This window comes from Gadus morhua, chromosome 4 (genome assembly GCF_902167405.1).
Source record: "Gadus morhua chromosome 4, gadMor3.0, whole genome shotgun sequence".
In the NCBI taxonomy this organism is placed as follows: domain Eukaryota; kingdom Metazoa; phylum Chordata; class Actinopteri; order Gadiformes; family Gadidae; genus Gadus; species Gadus morhua.
This window is the reverse complement of record NC_044051.1, coordinates 9,013,613-9,030,313: the sequence shown is the minus strand read 5'-3', so window position 1 is coordinate 9,030,313 and position 16,701 is coordinate 9,013,613. Positions and strand designations below refer to the sequence as shown.

General features: G+C 42.8%; 2 protein-coding genes across 2 annotated transcripts; one reads left to right on the top strand and one right to left on the bottom strand.

The window, feature by feature from the left end:
- Positions 1–2,573: 2,573 nt before the first annotated feature.
- Positions 2,574–11,483, bottom strand: dusp11 (dual specificity phosphatase 11 (RNA/RNP complex 1-interacting)). The gene is made up of 9 exons (XM_030353846.1): positions 11,079–11,483; positions 10,923–10,998; positions 10,345–10,476; positions 6,434–6,557; positions 5,476–5,536; positions 5,341–5,387; positions 4,879–4,954; positions 4,425–4,598; positions 2,574–4,021 (listed from the first exon to the last, which is right to left on the bottom strand). Exons 1-9 carry the CDS (start codon positions 11,114–11,116, stop codon positions 3,547–3,549), a joined length of 1,203 nt encoding a protein of 400 aa, XP_030209706.1. The 5' UTR covers positions 11,117–11,483; the 3' UTR covers positions 2,574–3,546.
- A 542-nt stretch (positions 11,484–12,025) lies between these two features.
- Positions 12,026–16,103, top strand: LOC115541915 (caspase-7). The gene is made up of 4 exons (XM_030353847.1): positions 12,026–12,829; positions 13,592–13,755; positions 13,851–13,983; positions 15,034–16,103. The coding sequence occupies exons 1-4, from the start codon at positions 12,604–12,606 to the stop codon at positions 15,288–15,290; spliced, it is 780 nt and encodes a 259-aa protein (XP_030209707.1). The 5' UTR covers positions 12,026–12,603; the 3' UTR covers positions 15,291–16,103.
- Positions 16,104–16,701: the final 598 nt, after the last annotated feature.

Sequence of the window (16,701 nt, the reverse complement as noted above, 5' to 3'; positions counted from 1 at the left end):
GAATGGTTCACTCACTTAAACCCGAAGCAGAACCAAAAAAGGTTCACGACTGCATCGAAGCGCCTACGTGTTCTTTGCGTTGCGTCGACACAGAACCATAGCTGAGCCTTTAAACTACGGGAGATATAGGTAGAGACTCACCACGGATATACGGCAGCTATTCAACACAGAACTGTGTGGCCCTAATGAAAGCAGACGGCTTCACCGGTCTAGACTTACACCCTGTTTCACTTTCGCGCATGAATGTAGGCAGACAGGACACACACACGCACGCACACATACACACACAAACACATTCACTGTTTCACAGCGTCCAGCAGAGCACCAGTAATCGTCGGCCAATCATCACAGCTGGGAGTGACTTCAGCATACCTGCCTCTCTCCGTCACACACTCATCCATTAATTTCATCCGTCGAACGGGTAGAGAGAAGAGAGAGGTGGGAGAGAAAAAAATAAAGAAGTGATGGGGAGTGATTGAAGGAAGGAGATTGTGACCTGATTGATTTTGCTGTATTGATTCCGTATCAATAACTTACAACGTGATTGGTTTGTGTTTTCCCCCTTAATGGATTGAAAAGAAAAACTAACGTCTGCCAGCTCGGTGCCAGTCAGCCAGCCAGCCAACCGCACAGCAATGGGTAGCCCAGAAAAGACACCATTTTTTTTTTTTTTAAAAGGCGAACAAAACAGAGAGAGGACGTAGAACTGAATTTTTAATCAGTGTAAATCCAATGATTCATATTCACTTGCCCAGCGAGCCTGTCCTGATTGCATTGTGCGAAAATAGGTAACAAGTTGGATATCTTGAGTCCTGAAGCGTTTCAAATATCTCCTGTTTAGAAGGGCTGGCCAAACGGAGCCTTTAGTTTAAAAAACGCTTTTAGTAAATCGATTGTGAATCAGTTCGCATGGTAGATATAGCCATTATCGGATGTAATTGCTCAAATCGGACTCTTTTCTACCTCTGAGTGGTGTCTTGTATGATATATGTTTTGTTCCCATGAGTAAGCACATGCACGGCCCCTGTGAGTTTATCGACTGCGTTCCAGCTGCGATTGGATGATGATTTTCCGACCCGTAACTGCTGACAGGTACGTGTCAACAGCGCTTCCTACTGGCTGACTGCGGTATTACAGCACCATCAACTGTTTTATTTGGTTCAAGTTACCATTATTAGGTTATCATTATTATGCTATCATCACAGTATACCCAGAGATATAAACTGCACCACTGGGAAGTATATTATTACCTCAACGAAATAATGTCATTATATAATCTTTAATCAATCTAGCGGTTTCAAAAAAGTATAATTGATAATTGTTTTATTTTGCGTTGCGGATGTTGGGATGTTTTGGGTGCAGTGTTTGTTAGATAAACGTTAACAATGACTACTACTACTATGCTACTACTTTCGGCTCAAAATGAATTTGTTGGAATAACTTAACAGAAGTAGATCATTTTGTTTAAATGCCTTCGGGGTCTTTTCTGCAGAGAATTCTAATATAGGCTTTGAATTGGAAGCTGCGTTTTTACAATAAGAAGAATTGTTTTGAAATATGGTTATTGCCTAAGAAACATCCGGGACACAAATCAAAAGAGGAATACTGCTTGCTTTTGTGTACGTGTGTGTGTGTGTGTGTGTGTGTGTGTGTGTGTGTGTGTGTGTGTGTGTGTGTGTGTGTGTGTGTGTGTGTGTGTGTGTGTGTGTGCTACACACAACCCCCACACACACACACACACACACACACACACACACACACACACTACATAACATTCACTGTTATGTTTGCTTTAGCTTTCTGCTAAATCTTAAATACATTGCACTTTCTAAAATGCTTTTTTTTTTTCTTTGCCTTTATTTTCTATTTTTACCAGAGGGAAACATGATGTGATATACTGGAGAGACTTTTGAAAGGATAAGGGTTTGAGACCCGAGGTTCTGTCTGGGTTGGAGTCCTGGAATGCGGGTTGGAGTCCTAGAGAAAGGACCAAGTTCCATTAGGTCGGGTTGGGGTCCCAACGTGGGTACCAGAGAGACTATTGATCTGATACATGAACTTTGAAGGGTTCGAGCCCCGAGTTCTGTCTGGGTTAGAGTCCTAGAACCCGGGTTGGAGTCCCAGAGAAAGGACCAAGTTCCTTTAGGTCGGGTTGCACTTTCTAAAAGTCAGTGCAACCCACACTTTCTAAAATGTAAAAAAAATGTAAATCTATTTTACAATTTTTTTGTAATGTTTTCTTTTACTTAACTATTATTTTATGACAAGTTTATATGTGAAGCACTTCAAGGCTGCCAATTGGGTATGAAAAGTTCTATATAAATAAAGTTGCCTGGCCTTGCCTTTAACATTGCACATATAAGTACATTTTACTTATTCAGTTGTGTTATGTTTTTTATTCTGCCACAGACATAGCACGAAGAGAGAATAAACAGACTGACCATGAGTGAGGTCTCTGACTGTACTACAGACAGACGTGTACTACAGACAGACAGTTAGTGTTTCTGTACGTGGCCTAGAGTCAGACAGACGGACAGTGTCTGAAGTCAACGTAAAATAACGAGAAAATAAAGTAATTGCCTCTATGGATCTTTTAATGAGGACTACCTTTTACGTATACAAGGAGAACATTCCTTACATTCGAGTTAAACCACACCCGTTATAAGATTGATATTTGTAAAGGCTGACGTTTGCGTTGTAAGGATATAACGATATTTTGTGAATCTCCATTATACTGCTACTTTAAAGGGCTACCCACGCTACTACGTGTACAATAAGACAAACATAGGCGCACTTCTTCACCTCAAAAGCCTTTATTGACTGAGGTCAATGGATCAATAGGCCTGCAATACAAAGCACACATGGCTGAGCCACCAAACGTAGAAACGGTACAATAACATTTCATGTCACTAGAAATGGCTAGCATTACAAAAAATGAGGCAGAAAACATTTCTATAATAAAAACAATCAAATCCAAGTTCAAGATTTGACTTTTTTCTTTAAAAGAAAGTGGGGCTTGATGAAACCTCGTTACCGCCCCCTTCTGTTGTGTTTCGGTAGTTTCCTTCACTGCTCAGCCGTGAAAACGGCTGTTAGATGGGTGAGAAAACATGGCTGACCTTGGAAACACATTTTATATTCCAGATGAGAAATTATTATTAGAATGTTATAAAGGCAACACTGTAATTAGTAGAAGGTAGTGTATATATTATATACATTTATGGTAGCCATATATACGATATGTGATCGAGCCATGTATGCAAAAATAAGGGGTTTTGATCTGTTGATCTTGGCCCATTGCCACATGATGAACAAAAATTAAAATGTTTTAGGGGCAGGAGAAATAAACCGTAGTGTGACCCAAGCTCTGTCGTCGGCAGACCCTTGAATGCTTAAAATGTATTCCCCCGAAATCCATAACACGGTCAATGTCTCGTCAAACGTTTGCTCAAACCAGTAGTGTCCTCGAGTCACTTCCTGTAGCCGCCGTGTCAGCCAACCTTTAAAAAGGCAACGCTAAAACAAAAAGGCGCCACCCGGAGGCGGTCATCGGTAGTTGTCCCGGTAGAACACCGTCTGTCTACTGGAGGTTGCGTCGTCGAAATAAAAGCCCCGGTCCGACTCTTGGGGGCGGTGGGGGCGTGGCCGGTCTGAGTACTGGGACCCGGAGGCCGAGGCGTACCGCTGGTCCCGATGGTCCCGCTGGTCTCTGCCACTCCTGGCGCTGTGGTGGTGGTGGTGGGAGGAGGGGGTCCAGGCGGGCTCGGGCTGGAGGGCTCTGGGTCGGCTGCTGTGCTCCGTGTAGAACGGCGCCCGCCACTGGGCCTGGGCCCTGGGGTGGGGGTGGGAGTGGGCTGGGGGGTTGGCCAGGCCCCAGCGGGACGGGGCGTCGGGCTGGTGAGGGCTCCAGCGGGACGGGGGTACGGGGGCCTCGTAGGGTGCGGGCAAGCGGGCGCGGGCGAGGTTAGGGGTCGGGCGGTGGTCTCGCGGAGACCAATTGTGGGACCCTTGGCTCCGCCCTCTGGAAAGGCGGGAGGGGGACAGAAATGGGAATGTTATGAATTGGGGCCACCGCTTCATAACCTTCAAAAGGCAAAATCCGTTATTCATGTTACATTATCACAGTACAAAGTCTGACAGAATTAACAACTTCATCTAAAGTAAGGCATAAATGTCTAACACCTTAAGGTGGAGAAAACCTTTCTCTCTGTGGAGAAAGGTTTTTAATAATAATAATAATCACAGGTGGGCGTGTCCACCTAGATGTGTGCTGGATACATCAGTCTACCAGCCCACCCAGTGGACTGTAGCAAACGTTGCTCATCTATCCGTCATACATCTAGGTGGACACGCCCACCTGTGATGTCAGAAGCTGCACGCTGGTGTAGAGCTGGTGTACACGGCAGTTGGCCGTGTTTCTTTACCCGTGCGAGTAGCGGTCGTCGTGGTGCGAGTGCCGGTCATTTCTGTGGTCCTCTCTGTAGCCCTCTCTGTAGTCCTCCCTGACGTCCTCCCTGTTGTCAGTGTGGCTTGAAGATGGCCGACTCAAGGCAAGGCCTCTCTGCATTTCCTGTTTACACTCCTTCATTAAAGTGTTGCTGTGGAAACAATATACAAAAGAAGTTGAATATGCAATTTACTGATGCAACACAAATGTGAGTGAAAAAAAGAATCATATTGAATTTGATTTATATAAATAACACTGAACTAAAAATACATCAATCAAAAAATAAATAATCACAATTTAAAAAGTCCTAATAATAATAATACACATACATTCATTCTTTATAGATCGTGTTTGACGATATGACAAGTATTAACAACTCTCATCTCAACACCAGACGAAGTGGACAGACGTGTTGAACGTGTGGTCAGCACCTCCTCTTGGGCCCCGCCTTCAGGTCCTGAAGATAGTTGTCCCTCTCTATGGTGTGGCCCCGGGATGAGTTGAACACTAGGAGGCCAAATAGCATTTCAACCAGCAGTGGCCAAACATTCCACAGACGGAACGCAGTCCTTCACCATGGAAGTGACTTGAAGACCATTCGGGGAATTTGGGGAAATACTTTGTAGGCATTCGAGGGTCTGCCGACTACAGAGCTTGGGTCTGTAATCAAATGTTTTGGTTTATTTCTACCCCTAAAACATTTTAATTCTTTTTCGTCGTGTGGCAATCGGCCTACTACAAAAACACATTAAAACCCTTTATATTCCATACATGGTCGGCTGTATCACCTATCATATATATGGCTACCATTAATATAATATGTTCACTACTTTCTACTAATCACAGTGTCTATCACCAATACATGTGTTCGTCGGTAATGACGTCGGACTCACGTTCAATGGCCTTTTTCGGATCGACCCCGTCCACGTCTATGAGATACCTGCGGGCCAACGGTAAGAGTTTTGTCGTCCAGGAAACCGATGGAACAAACTGCTGTTTGAGATGGAGCTCACGGCGACTCTACTTACCTACAGACGAGATAGCCAGTACGATTGAGCCCGTGGGTACAATGGACTCCGATCAGCTTATCTGTAAGGAAATGCCGTTTGCTTTAGAATTAGTTATCGCTTCAATAAGCTTTGACAATTTTAGTTCACAGACAGAGAGACCCAAATAGATGACAGCTGTAGAACTGAAAAACTTTGTTAACCATGGGTAATAAAAAAAACTGTAAAATGTGTAGTTAAAAATGATTGTCAGTTTATCACAACAGTTCAACTTGAAGTCAAAACAAATGGTGGGCGATAAAGGGTTTCAAAAAAGTTTAAAATAAAGTGTATTTCTATGAAATGAGAAAAGATTATGTCTAAAGTAGGCTCGATAGTATTATCTGTCTAGAGCAGGCTCACAACTTTGTTGTGTTTTGGCAGTCAAGCAATTATATTTATTGTAGCAGACGATTTCATACGTTACTGTCCCAGAATGGTTTGAGATGATCAAATTAAAGTGTTTCTAAATAATCCTGTAATGCCCCTTATCACAAATGAATGGAAATTGATCCATAAAACCATTGAATTGTGTTTAATTGTTAATTAATAGTGGACTATTTCTGTATTTCTGTCACAGTTTCTGATTCTCCCTGACACTTTAAAAACCTCTGCTCTAGAGTGATGAGTAAATGGCTTAGGAAAAATGCCTTGAACTAATAACATAAAGTAGAATGGAAAACACCGACCAAAGACACAAGAAAGCCTTTTGGCATCATAAGCTAGACCAACAAACAACCTTGAAAACTTTGGTTAGTTTCATTTGAAAGACCAGGAATTGGAATACAAATCATGAGCAAATGTCGTACACATTGGTCTCTACACCACCATTGTCAAACAATAGGTACATGGCTGTCTCAATCAAAACAAATTCATTCACTTGCTTGCTTTCACCCAAGCTTTACGGACGCTAATCTCGTCAGCGCAGCACTGACCCTACCGTTGTCCTTGTTGTCCTGCAGAAAGCTGTTCACCACCTGTTTGAAGTTCAGTATCGTTGCATCGCCGGGAACCTCATGGCCCGCGGTGAAGATCTTCACCCACAGCAGGGATTCTGGGATATCCTAAATATGAATGATATATAATTAATTATATATACATACATTTTGGTAGACGCTTCAATACAATGGTTCTCAGGCCCGTCGCTATGGGCGGGCCATAGGGGGCCAGGCCCCCACCCCCACAATGCTTGTGCCCCCCCACTTGAGGCACAGATCTCAAAAAAAGAAAAAAATATGTATAGATTATATAGGTTATATTATTATTTATATTATTAACGCTCCGTTCACTTGCATGGACCCTTTACAACTTCTGGCGGTGAATTATATTTGATAATTCACCGTTGCCAAGTATAATTGACCGCTGTCAAGGTAAACAAAGGCTTTTTTGCCTCTAATGGCGAGACCTTTTTTCTTTTTGGCCTTTTTTGGCCGGGCTCAAGCTCACCCAAAACTTGCCTTAGCCGACCCTATAATTTTGTCCTCAAATCGAATATTCTACCTTTTTTTTTTACACAAGCAATGAGAGAATAGATGCTGTACACTAATGAACAGGCACAAATGGGCTAGTGAAATCGAGCGCAACCTTCCTGCAGGAATCTCTAACCTCTGATTGGTGGGTGGGCGTCTCCTGTTTGACAAAACCAAAAAGGCAGCACGGGCACACTTACGCTAGTTTCTCCTGTTTTGTCTGTCAAAAAGGCTTGCTAGTCTTTATCAGAAAATCCACGATTACCAGCTGTGTTATAACATGACCAGCTAATAATAATAATAATAATCATTTTAAAACCTTGACAAAATCTGTCAGATGACTATTAAATGACAGTTGACCACAAGGCGATTCTAACTATGCCGCCTCTTGAATTGTTTAATTTTTTAGTCGGCAGGGGCTAGTAATTCTGCGTAACATGATAAGCACGATAAGGTGCAAGGAGCAGAAAAGTTGACATGCGTGTTAATTTTCAGTTGAAAAAAGACGCTGGCATTATTTTATCAGCTGAGGGCGTATTCATTGCCATAACAACTGAGCTAATCAACAAGTACCACATGTTCTAATACTATGAGGCTCATGAAAAAGCCCTCCTTTTTTTTGAAAGGGAATTAGCTGATGAATCTGACAATTCAGCAAATTCAACTGTGCACTCCAGGCTATGCCAACTGTTCTCACAGCCTACACCCTTCCCCTAACTTTAGGAGCTTCCACAGCAATGTGTGAAAACTCATTTTCCACGTTGAAAAACGTCTCCTCAGAGCATCGGCGCGGTATGCTGCACAGACGCAAGGCCCAGCTGATTCAGCTTGCTTTTGAAAAGGACCTAACTCACAAGTTTACGTCTGAGTGGAAGGATATGTTGATGAGGAGGTTCTAATGCAATGCTCAGCACTTTACATATTTGTACTACTATTTTAAGGCATACTATTTTTTTACTATTTTTTTTTTTTAGGCATACAATGGCACTAAGTTAACGGTATAGTGAATGACGACATGAATGTAGTGAGTGAAAGAAATGTTGAATGTATTTTCTTTATTTATTTATTATTGATTATGTTACCTTTTTAAATGAGACCAGAGGGGTGTTCCACGAACGGAGGTTTAACAAACACTGAGTTAACGCTGAACTCTAGGTTGATTGACCCTGTGCCGACCAACCCAGAGTTTTCGGTTCCACAGCAGCGGTTATGCATTAGTTCAATCAACTCGGGGTTGGTTAACACAGGGTTGTGCGCGTCCACGCCAAACTTAAAAAGACGTGATGTATGGATCATGGAAACCCTGATCGATATGGCGAAACGGGCCGCTTATTTCAATGAAATGGAACTCCAGGTTCTCCTTGAGAGCTATGACGAGGAGAAGGACATTATCACAAGAAAAGGGAACGCTAAAACCTCTGGAACCCGGAGAACCAAAGCCTGGCAGCGGATCGCTGACCGCGTAAATGCGTTAGTTACACGTCAAAAGCATGATCCTTAATATTTGAGCCATGAATATATAAATATCCCAGTTAAGCATTCTTAAAGATCCTACCACATAACCCCTTTCTTCTAAAACAATATGTACTCCGATTGCTTCCAAGCGGTCAGAGGATCAAGTATAAAAATGAAGTATAAAAAACATACAAACTGGTAAGCTTTTCCCACCATCGTATTGGTATAAATTTAAATAAGCCATTTTTTAAGCCAATCATGAAAAGGCCGACAGTCGGCAGACTGGATCTGGCCCTCAAATTGTCTTGACCCCGGTGGAGGAGCTGTTAATAAACATAAATTCAGGGCGCCCTGGCATGGAGGGGGTAGGCCTACCTGGAGGTACCTACCACCTCAGAGAGTCATGGGCCATACCCCACACTGGTTGAATGTAGGTTTTTGTGTTTTCTTGTATTTTAGATTTTTTTTGCCTTCGAAGTAACACATGCAAACCGTGTGCTTGCCACAGCGCATACTATTCCAAATGTTTCTTTTTTTGGTAACTGGGTAGAAAACCTAAAAGTGACAATTCATCAACTTCACAGATCAAGATGGATCAGTGCTTGTAATGAAGCCGCCGGCTACGATCGAACATTCTCCAGTGGATGCAAGTCTGTTAGGACTATTTTATACTTTATGTTGTAAATGCCTCTCGGCATAGTACTCAGACAATATTGCTCTTTGTATGATAGGAGGCCGATACAAATCTTGGATGGGTCATCTGAAACGACTGTGATGTGCTCAGCATCTCCAGCATTATAGCCTAGATAAAACTACCATTTGAAAAAAACGGAGGGCTACGCAAATAGTCTGGAGTGAACTGAGGCCAGGTCCTCGATTGGTACTGTTGGCTATGTAAGGCTATTTAAATATATTAAAGATTTGCGCGAGAATATATATCTCTCCACTCCAGCAAAAAGTCATCCAATATGCCAAGATGTCGAGCCGTGGTCTTATCAATCGCTCCCGGTGGATTGCACGTATAATTTGCGCTCTGATATCAGCAGTTCTCTCATCAAAAGGGCATGCCATTGTGAACACATGAAATCTGCGGTGAACGCCGGTTGAAATACCCAAAACCGGGTTATGTTTCAAACTTAACCTGCGCAAAACCTGGTCCGACCAGGTTTGATTCAGATCATATGTTGCTATAGCAACTAACATACCGTGATCCTTTTGGAACGGAAAACCTAGGGTTACAGCAAACCCTGGGTTAACTTACCCGGTTATGTGATAAAACCGGCTTAGTGGAACACCCCACAGTACGTGAGTGCACTGAATTTCGTTGTACTTCTGTCCAATGACAAATAAATATATCCTATCCTATCCTAATGGCAATGCATATCTCTCTGTTAACTACTTTTACACCTAATATGTTGTATAGTCCAGTGTTTTATGGATATATATTCATAGCATTGCTTCTATGTAATGTATTGCTTTAAATGATGAGGAATGATGTGATGCTATAGGCTATAGGGTCATATTGCTGTTGGTTATGTTTAACGTGATGATTATGTGCTGCGCGAATAGAGGAAATATACATACTCTAGGCTAATAATAATTGTGCCCCCCTATGCATTTGATATGCCCCCCTTAAGACTCAGGTCTGGCGACGGGTCTGATGGTTCTTACGTTACAAAATCGTTATCGCTGACCCTAAAGAGGTTGAGCAACACAGGTCCACATACACGAAGACCTCAACACATGCACTTCTTTTTGGTTGGGCAAAATGGTTTGCGTAAGTTCGAACCACAGTTTACTGGTAGGCAGCCCTGAAATCCTGTGTATCTAGACAAGTTAGCCACTTTGGAAACAAGCGCGCGCGCGCGTGCGTGCGCGCGCGCGCGTGCGTGTGTGTGTGTGTGTGTGTGTGTGTGTGTGTGTGTACCTCTAACTTATAGTAGCGTGTGGTGAAGGTCAGGTCTATCATCAGACCCAGTTCTTCCTTCCGTTTCGTCAATGTATCCAGCAGGTCCCATGGACCAAAGACCTCAGACTGAGGGAGACTGCGAGTGAGGGCCTAAGCAGAAAGACAAGTATTTTCATGATGTTACTTCCATAGGGCTGATGATAACAAGTAGTATATTAAGGAGTAAAATAACACGGTCACGAACTTGCACGCATCAATTGTTGTATTCATTTTGGCGCACACGTGGTAGGTAGGTAGACAACCAATACAATTATAAAAACTAATTTCGATAATAATTCTGACGTTTCAACGTAACATCGGGCTTTTAGTAATTTGTAATTTGCGAGTGTGCTAAAACGACATCATGAAAGAATAATTAATCCATGATTAGGGATTATTAACTGTGATATTTTGAGAAGTACTAAAGTTCACGTGTGTTCCAAGTAATGTTTCAGTGTAAATGCAACCAAAACCTCCCAAGGCCCATGCAGAATGCGAATAGTCCTTGATTTAAAGTGTGGTCACTCGTACTTAGGAAGAAAGACCCTTTATCTCACCTGTTTCAACGGGACTTTGAAGGAAATGAAGCGTGTCCCAGGTATTCGTTTCCCTACACTTTGGTAGTCCAGCCATCTGTTTGGATAATATAACAATCAACCATTCATAACGTGAAGAAGTGATTGAATACTCCAGAAGATGTCCAGTTTGCTCACCTGTCAGGTATTCCGTTTCTATTCTTGTTAGGAGGCATATTCAACTTATTTCCTACTCTACGTTCTTCTTTTGCTCACTTTCTGATGCACTTTCTCCTCAATAAACCTTAACTAAAGCAGTATTAAAACCTAGAAGCACCTGGAATACAGCTCACTGCTAACAGCCACTCTGCACACTAGTTCCCTAGAAACTGATATAAACATTAAGCTGACTTAGTCCCGAATCCTGACAACCCTCATAATACGCCCATAAATAACCCAAAGTTACGTCTTACGCTGTCTGGCTACACTGCAATTCTTTTTTTTAAAAAGGGACCCCTACTACCGCCCCGGAGCGTAAATAAGACCCCTGCCACTTCTACTAACCAACACGTTCGCATCATCGCTGCTTTATTGTCGTCGCTTTCGGATGACGTTTCAACGGCGGCTGCTCTGCCACCTGGTGGATAATTATATGAACCGATGATTTTGTGTGGAAATGCACAGCTGGTTTTTCAAGTTCTGCTAATTTGAAATGAGATATTATTTATCGTAAGTATCTCCCATACAAGAAAATGCAAGATAAAAAAAAGAAGTTATTAAAAATATATAAAAAGAGTAATTATAAAGGAAAACGTTTAACTATATCAGAATCAGAATCAGAAAGGATTTAATTGCCAAGAAGGGTTTTACACCAACCAGGAATTTGGCTTGGTGAATAAGGTGCATACATTAAGACAATAACAATGAACAATGAACAAACAGTGATATATATATAACACCATCTAAACAAGCAGGGACATAAGAGATCAATTAAAAATAGGATAAAATAGAATAAAATAGAATAAATTAAAAACTAAAGTAAAAGATACTTAAAAATGTATACGAATTTACAAATTGGTGATGATCTCCTTCAGAAGAAAATACAATTTTACAATGAATTAACAGTTTTATATGAACCAACCTGAACCATTCATACAAAAAGGTTGTACAAAAATGAAAAATGTTGTCAAAGTACAAAATGTTTTTTAAATATTATTTATTTTTTGGGGGGGGTATTGCCATTAAATGATGTGTTACGACGCATGATAAAGAAGGATTTGGCTACCAAAAGACTGAATGTAATGTACATTTAAATACAAAGATATAGCATTCAGGTGTGTCCGGAAAAAACAAAAGGAAAGAACATTATGACATAAGACACATGTGGTCATGTTCAGAGAGGAGGATGTGTCCAAATATGGTTACACACAGGTATAGGCCCCTTAACAGCTGTTCATTAAACAGACTTGGGCACAGGATGTAGGCTTTTATCTCCTACCTCCTCACTTGTAGACTGCGTGGACCCACCATGTCTGTTCATTTGACTGGCATCTCAAATAGGCTAGGACCTCTGTGAGCCGGAAATTATTGCTTCCCTCCGAGCCAGGATTTGTCATCTGCAGCAACCAAAGTTCAAGGTTTGTCAGAAGCGGAGTTGCACAACAGCAGACACATCATTAACGGTTGTCTGATTGGTTTCGGATTGGGAATCTTTTCATTCAACATGGAAGGGTTAAGGGATGTCAAGGCTGGTACTGGTATTGCTGAGGTCAACAGGGCGGTGATAGTCTCAGTAAGGAAGTTCGATTATGGGGTCGACATGGATCGGAGACCCGGGACAAAAGCAGACACCAAACGGCTTCATCGCATCCTCAGCAAACTGGGCTTCCAGGTGACGATAGCAGAGGAAGACCTGAGCGCTGATGAGATCTACCAAGTGTTCCGGGAAGGTAAGTCTGACTTAATTGTCTTAAATGTACAATATAGCATGCATAAAGGTGTGACAGACCCATATGCAGCGTCAGTGTGTTTCACATCAAAGCCTATATAAATGGTAACAGCATTGACGCATGCATTGTGTTAATAATTTTATGATTCGGGTAAAATACACTAAATAAATAACCATATTTGATCAGTTGTGTTGTGTGTTGTAGTCTGTGTAGCTATCTATGTTTCCATCAGATTATAGTCAAATCTGTTTTATTACATATGATAATAATGAGAATGCAATCGAAAATGAAAGGCAGGATTGTGTTACTGTCACTGTCAGCAGCGTTTCTCAAGAGGGGGCGTGGGTGCACATGTTAAAACTAACTACAAAAAAAATTAAGAAAAACCAAATCAAACCCTAACATAAACGCTATACTTTCGGGTATATCTACTAATCTGGCTTCTAAATAGGAAAATAGAAAAAATAATTTAGGCCTATTGTTTTCAATCATTCTGTGCCACTCCTTGGCCACCGCCTTCAAAGCGAGTCTGGACGAGCCTGTTTTGTGCCGAGTACACGCTGTTCAAACACTTGATTTGTGCTCACTGAGCGGAAAATATACATGTGCGACGCTACTACCAGCGTGTTCATGCACCGGCATGTGTGCCGTGCGGCCCTTTTGTTTGCCTTCCTTGACTAACGACGAGTGACATGTATTAAAGTGTGCAAAGTTACCAAGTATTTCATAACCAGGATTCTTTCACGCTCTACTACTCCACAGCGAGCCAGGCGCCCGTTAGAGATTGTTTCCTGGCCGTGCTGTCATCGCACGGGGAGGAAGGCTTTGTCTTCGGCGCGGACGGAAAGCCGGTTCGACTTGCACGTGTTTTCAGCTACTTTGACAGCCCCTGCATGACGAACAAGACGAAGCTCTTCTTCGTACAGGTGAATAGCAGTCGAGTAGACTCACAGCACATAGCGTGTTGTTCTGTCGTCGTTAATCAGTTTAATAGAAATTCCTTTCCTTGTGGTGGCCCAAGGCGTGTAGGGGAGGGGAGTTGGATGAAGGCGTACAGGTGGACTCAGCCATGAGTGATGACACCGAGGAGGACGCATTCTCACAGTCTCTGTCTGTTCCCGTGGATACGGCCGTGATATACGCCACCCCGCCAGGTAACTTTGGATGCAAATAAGAACATCCATCCATATCTTATGGATATAAATGAGTGAATGATTGAATCATTCTCTCTCTCTCTCTCTCTCTCTCTCTCTCTCTCTCTCTCTCTCTCTCTCTCTCTCTCTCTCTCTCTCTCTCTCTCTCTCTCTCTCTCTCTCTCTCTCTCTCTCTCTCTCTCTCTCTCTCTCTCTCTCTCTCTCTCTCTTAATCAAATCAATGCAATCCCTGAACCCAGAACACAATACTCACCACAAAATCTTCATAAAACCACACACTACCGGACACAATAAGTGTGTGTGTGTCTGTTGATGAACCGTCATTTTGCCTCCTCTGGTATCGGGGTTTTGGAGCTAGGTATGACTGGGAGAGTGGTTGAGGTTTAACACGAGGTTAGTTTATTCAGAGATACAGGGTAAACCGACGTGCACTCTTCAGGTGGTTCATGAAGCACCTGCCGAAACCATGTACATCCTTACAGTACACACACACAACAAGGCAAGACGTGTAATTATGGATTTCTTGTTCACACGAAGTACCTCAGGAATGGTACAGATGCCACACCTACAAGTTCTGACTCAGACCCATACAACTTTATACAGTGCTGTGTTGACAACTCGATGTGTTGAAGAAGAAACTAGTCAGAACTGGTGTTAGCCCTGCAAATATGTGGTCCTAAGGTTATTGTGTTGTTTAATATGGCAGAGACCAAATGGATGTAAATTCATTGCCCCCTAGGCTACTTTTCGTGTGAGGCCCCCTTGCTGATCACGCTTTGCCACTATGCTGTCTCAGTAGCCGCAACGTATTAATTGGACAAATTGGACAGGCCGCATGACAGGGCCCACGCATCTAACCAATCAGCTGCTTTGTTTTCTTGTATTTTTGTTATGGGCCAATAGCGGTCAAGAGTTTTTATTTGAAGTAAAATTGAAAATATTCTGGCCAATCCAGGGCCCCCTTGCCAACATGGGCCATGCAGCCTAGGCCAGCCTGTGCGTTAACCCCCGTGTGTGTGTGTGTGTGTGTGTGTGTGTGTGTGTGCCCAGGTTACGCAGCCTTCACAGGTCCCGGCGGGGCAGTGTTCCTACGCACCCTCTGTCTCCTTTTGGAGGAGGAGGGGGGTCGGGAGCTGGAGATCACGCGCCTACTCACCCGTCTCTGCCACCGCGTGGCCTACACCTTCCAGGCCCGGGGCCCCGTCCTGGGCGGGAAGAAGGAGATGCCGTGCTTCCTCACGCGACTCACCAGAGAAGTGTTTCCTTTCGCCCAGAACTCGGATGCATCGACGGACTCAGCGCGATGAAGACGACGTTTGCCCGCGAGGAAAACCCGCCAAAAATATGATTTTATGTACTCGGGTACATTTCATCGCATCGTGATCCGGACTTTACATTTTATATTTAAATTCTAGTGGAGAAAGTAAAATGTGGGTGAACAGGCCGTGTGTTTGCTTCGTATTAGTTTTGACCAAATATGGTGCTGGAGGAAGCGATCTGTGTAGTTCAATGGGTTCAAGTATGTGTAAAGGTTTCAAAACACCTTTTGGAAGCAGTCCTCCTGAATAAACGATGTTTGACTTCAAACACCAATAACCATCTGGGCCATGACAAGGGAAGTTTTGAGGTTTCGCTTGTGTTTTGCATATTAAAAACGAGTCTAAACTCATAGCAGTAGAGATCGAGCTGGGTGCGTACATTTGCAGGCCTGTGTTTGCATATTGGGAGATCGATGTACTCTGCCTGACCTTTAATGTTTGTGAAGGTGCGTGGCCATTGCTACTCAAACAGATACAAGACCCGATGTTTGCCGAAGCCAACTAGAGCCTCCTTGTGTAATTCAATAGAAACTATAGCCAGCATATCTGAAAAGGTTCACCCCGTTATTACACAACTTACCTGTGTCATGGTGTCAATCAGTGTAATACATATATGCACACAAGTGATATGTTTGTGCTTCAAGGAGTGCAATGCATAGGGTTGAAAGGGGTCTGTGCTCCATATCAATGTAATTAAGTGTAATACACACCCTGTTGGTTTATAACCTCAATGTTGTGTGGACTTCAACCAGCAATAAATAGGTTCACAAGAGTTAACTTGCAATAAATAGGTCCAATAGAGTTGAGTTTCACTTTGAATCATTATGCAGATGGGACGTGACTTGAGAGGCTATCTCGTGTGTGTGTGTGTGTGTGTGTGTGTGTGTGTGTGTGTGTGTGTGTGTGTGTGTGTGTGTGTGTGTGTGTGTGTGTGTGTGTGTGTGTGTGTGTGTGTGTGTGTGTGTGTGTCCTGCCCCCCCCATGTAGCTTAACGCCTTGAGCGGTCTTCAGATGCCTTAGATCACATATCTGTCTGCGTGTTTCGTTGGAAGTGAAACACCCATTTGCCACAGTTGGAACTTTGCCATTGAACAACATTATAAATCACTTCAGAACACACAGCCTTCCACCCAAAGTTTGGCATGACAAGGCACGTGTATCGTTTGCTCATAGGTCGGACATTGGGAAGCTGTATTCTTTTGTGGTTGTTAGTCTAGTCTAGACGCTAGAACTGTAATTATAAATGTTTTCGACCAACCTTTTATCACTTCACATATTCCATCACAAACGTACATGCATTCTTCCTGTTTGCTATGGCTTCTTTGCACTCTATGCAGTTGTGGATGGTTTAAAGCAGCTCATGCAGCAAATGAACATCGTAACTTATTTATGTTGATTG